Source organism: Pseudorca crassidens, chromosome 6, assembly GCF_039906515.1.
Source record: "Pseudorca crassidens isolate mPseCra1 chromosome 6, mPseCra1.hap1, whole genome shotgun sequence".
Classification (NCBI taxonomy): Eukaryota; Metazoa; Chordata; class Mammalia; order Artiodactyla; family Delphinidae; genus Pseudorca; species Pseudorca crassidens.
The window spans coordinates 18,840,391-18,844,529 of record NC_090301.1 but is presented as its reverse complement, the minus strand read 5'-3'; the positions used below and the strand labels follow the sequence as shown (position 1 = coordinate 18,844,529).

The 4,139-nt window shown below is 59.2% G+C and overlaps 1 protein-coding gene across 1 annotated transcript; it reads right to left on the bottom strand.

The window, feature by feature from the left end:
• CRYBA2 (crystallin beta A2) lies at positions 1–3,054 on the bottom strand. Its single transcript, XM_067739835.1, has 4 exons — positions 2,861–3,054; positions 1,959–2,100; positions 672–814; positions 1–198 (listed from the first exon to the last, which is right to left on the bottom strand). Exons 1-4 carry the CDS (start codon positions 3,019–3,021, stop codon positions 51–53), a joined length of 594 nt encoding a protein of 197 aa, XP_067595936.1. The 5' UTR covers positions 3,022–3,054; the 3' UTR covers positions 1–50.
• Between the last annotated feature and the right edge of the window lie 1,085 nt (positions 3,055–4,139).

The window sequence follows — 4,139 nt, the reverse complement described above, 5'->3', positions numbered from 1 at the left end:
TCAGGAGCCTTTATTGAGGGTCCTCATGGGAGGCGCCAGGGCTGTGGAGCCTAGTGCTGGACTCTCCGAATGGACTGCAGCTGCCCAGTGTGGGCCTGCGTGCCGAATTCACTGTAGTTACGGAACTCCCCGCTGTGGCGGTCCTGCTCCAATACATACTGGTAGCCCCGGTAGCCTGGGTACTGGTAGGCCACCCACCTAGGCCAGTGAAGGCACAGGGGTGGTAAGTAGGCTCTGCTCCCCCCCCATGTCCTCCACGTCTGGTCCTCCTTTCTCAGCTCCGATCCCCAGCTCCAAAACTATGGCTTCTGTTTTCCCTACATGGATCTCTCCCTGCCCTGTCCACTGCTCCAGGTCTTCCTAACACCTTCTTCATCTTGTCTCCTATTCCCACCCTCCATTGCCTCCTCACCCATGTTTTCAATCCCTTCCTCTACCCACATTGCCCCCCTGACTCATTCTCCTATTACCTGCCCCATCCCTCCCAGTCTGTCTCCATCATCTCACTTCCCCTTGCCTCTCAGTCTCCCATGACCTCACTCCCCCGTCCCCTAGCCCCCAATGTCTCTCTTTACTGTGTCTCTTAGCACCCCTGTCACTTTTCCCCACCCTCCTTCCTGGTCCCCACCCTCCTCCCTGCTCTTCTTCCCTGTTCCAATCCCAGGACTCACGCTCCAGAGCTGACTTTGAGGGAACCCACATCCTTGCTGGCCCAGCCCATGGAAGGCAGGGATGGGTAGTCATCATTGAGTTCAAACTTGCAGCCCTGGAAGTTTTCCCCCTCAAAAAGTGTCACACGGCTGTCACTGTGGTTCTGAGGCACAAGAAAGTAGGGGTGGACAGGTCAGGCCCTCCAAAGAGGATACATTCTCAGCCCGACTCCCCCAACACTCTGCCCAGCATAAGCTGTAAAGACACAGGGTCCATAAACACACCCAGAGTTCACTCCATCAGCTCCATATCAGTCTGGGAAGCTGGGATGCTCAGAGGTCCCCAGCCTGGTCCCTTCTATGGCTTTGGATTGAAGTGGTGAGACTGAGGGGGCTGTTCCCAGAGACACTTCCACATCAGGGGTAGAGAGCATCTTTTGACATGGACATGTTTTGCAGGAGGAAAATCAGAGGTCCTGAGGGAAATCTGGTCCACTAAGCAAGACAGTTTCCCTAAGGAAGCATTGACTATCAACCCCCTGCCCAGCACCCTGGGCATAGCCTCTCATAGGTTAAGACCCAGAGAAGGGTGGAGAGAAAAGTCAGAACGTACAGGCCGGGGCATCAGTGTTTGTTGAGTCTGGGCTCCCATTGTGCCAGGGCCTTCCCCCTGCAGGGCTCCTTGGCCTCCTGGGATGGAGAAACTGGGCTGAGTCAGCACCTGCTTTCTGTCCTCCACCACACAGCCCCAGGCCTCACCAGTAGGGTAGATAAATCGGCAGAAATGGGAAGTGAGATCCTCCCCTCCAGTGTATTTGATTTATTACCAACCCCTTCCCCCCAAACACACACACAGAGACTAACCCCTTCTCAGCCTTGATCCCTGATTGAGTTCTATTCTCATGTTAACCTTTGTGACCAGGGTCAAATCACTTTGCCCTCTGAGCCCCATTTCCACACCTGTGTATGAGGTTAAGAGCAGTCACCCCACCTCACGGTGCTGTGTGACAACAGAAGCGCTCGCTGACATGTGCGGACCTGTGGACGACTGGGTGTGAGGAACGGGGCTCAAGACTGCACGGTCTCGGGGCTGTCCGTGGTGCTGATTTCCGATGCTTGGCTTAGGCCCACGTTCCACAATTTCTGAGACCCCTCTGGTTCTGGGAAGTAATGCCACTCCTACCCATCTAGGAGTTGTGTTTACACCCCCCGTACAGTGAGGGGACAGTCTTTCCAGGTGCTGTGGTGGGGCCAGGGCCTGGAGCTAGGAGCTAGGACGCAGAGGGGGAGGGGGAGGGCTGTGCTCACCGCGCAGAGCACTGGCCGGAAGGACAGCAGCTGGTCGCTGTGGTGGCCGCCACTGCCGCTCCAGGCACTCCAGCGAGGGTAGTCACCTTTCTCCAGAATGAACTGCTGTCCCTGGAAGTCGGGGTACTCGAAGGCCACCCAACTGGGGAAAAATAATGGAAGCTGCGAGGCATCTGCCCCAGCCTCATTCATTCCTCCCCCTCCCCCTTGCTTTTACAGAACCGATCTTTGCCTCCACCCAAGGCCTTTCCCTTAACACACCCATCACAAGGCAACCCAGCCCCTCTAGAGGCTAAAGACCCTAAGCCGGCTTCTATCTGGGGTTTGAGGGGTCCAGGCTTCCAGCTCAGGGCCCCCAGGCTGGAAGGAATTTTCCAGTCTACGAAGATCACCCGACCAAGCACTCCTATCGCAAGGATTTTGGCCCCTGCAAAGGTAGGTGTAGGAACCCCCCTAACCTGCAGTAGCAAACTGCAATAGCTCAGGGGCCTCAGCTTTCTTGAGGGCCCCAGTCTCTAGGAGACCGGGGTGGGGCGGGCGGAAGGGATTTGGCTTCTTTTGCTAAACGAAGCTTAGAGCCATCTAACTTTGGAAGGGACAGAAATACACTGGGAACCCCTTCAGGGTTCAGACTGGCCCCACGGAGTCCCGCAAAGGGTCGCTTCTCGCCTTTATCCCTTTAGCTCACACGAGGATACAATCTTTCTCATGATTTGTTTTGGGGCAGGTGGGGAGTTTTGAGGAAGCCGAGATATGTTCCACGTGGCTGGGTCTCTCTCAGCCGGGGCTTACATACAGTCTGGGGAATGGAGGACTGGGAGCCGAGGACCCCGTCTCGCAGCTTGCGCCAGGGGAGCCTGGCGCCCCCCAACCCAGCCCAACCGCGCCGGGGCATCACTCACGCGCCATTTTCCACCTTGACCGAGCGCACCCGGCGCAGGCCTACGCGCTCGCCGATGTTGGTGCAGTCGCTCAGCAGCCGGCTGCGGCGGCCCTGGAAGTCCTCCTCATCCCAAAGCGTGAGGCTGGCGGGCGCTGGGCCCTGTGCGGGGGCGCTGCTCATGCCGCTGCAGACAGGGACGGGACCAAGCGCTCAGCGTCTCGAGAGCCCACTCCCCGCCCAGGCCCGCCCAACCCCGCCCAACCTCTCCCAACCCTGATGGGAGGTGAAGGACCGCGGGCCGGACCCTGGCCGCTAGCGGCTTTTCCCCATCTCGCCCTCCCCGGCCCGAAGAGACCGCGCCCCAGCACCGAGTATTCACCCGGTGGGTGGGAGCGGTACTGACGGAAGCGGAGAGGCTGCGCGCGAGCTGGGCGGGCGTGCGGGGCTTTATACCAGGCCTCGCCCGCTCTCCGCACCCTCTCCCGCTGCGGTGGGGGGGAGCTGAGTCAGCGGGCAAGCTGCGGTCAGCTCTGGTGTCCCCGGGGCAGCCGCGGCCTCTCCCGCAACCGCTGACCTGGCCGCAGCCCTCGGGGATTACAATAGAAAGTGCTGAGACACATGTACGGCGCTCGCCACAGCCGAGGCTGACTCCGCTTTTTCTTTTTGGGGGGCCTGAGCCAGGCCGAGACCTTCAGGGATAGAGGTACCAGGCCACCCGGTGGCCACTCCGCTAAAACCGCGCTTTCCTGGCTCGAGATGTGGAAGTTCTTCCCAGCGTCTAAACTCCTTTTCTTTAGAGGTCGAGGCCTCTCTTTGGGGCGACGCTAGGGAGGAAGTAGACAAGGCTCCCCATAAGAGACTTTCCTCACGACCCTCAGCCCTCTTTTCCCTGGAGGGTGGGCCATCGCGGCCCGTTTCTTCCCAAGATCGAGTCCCCGGACCCGGTGCTGAGCTCCCGAAGTTTTCTTGCGCGGAGGTGCTGAGAAGAGGCGATGACCAGGACTCGCCGCAAGGCGACGCTGAGTGCAGGAAACGTAAAACGCCCAAAGGAAGGCACGGATTTGCAAAGCGTTCAGGGAGTGGCTCGCTACCGAACCGCTCAACCTCAGCGCGGCCGGGACCGTGGCGCTCCCAGCCACCCGACAGAGCTCCCAGTTTTGGGGCCTCCGGCCACGACGTCAGCCTGAGATCTAGCAGCTGATTATTGAGCGCCTAGTTCGGGCCAGACCCTCTACTCAGAGCTATTACGTGCGTGATCTCAGCTAATTGTAGCACCGACCAGTTGAGGCAGGCGGTGT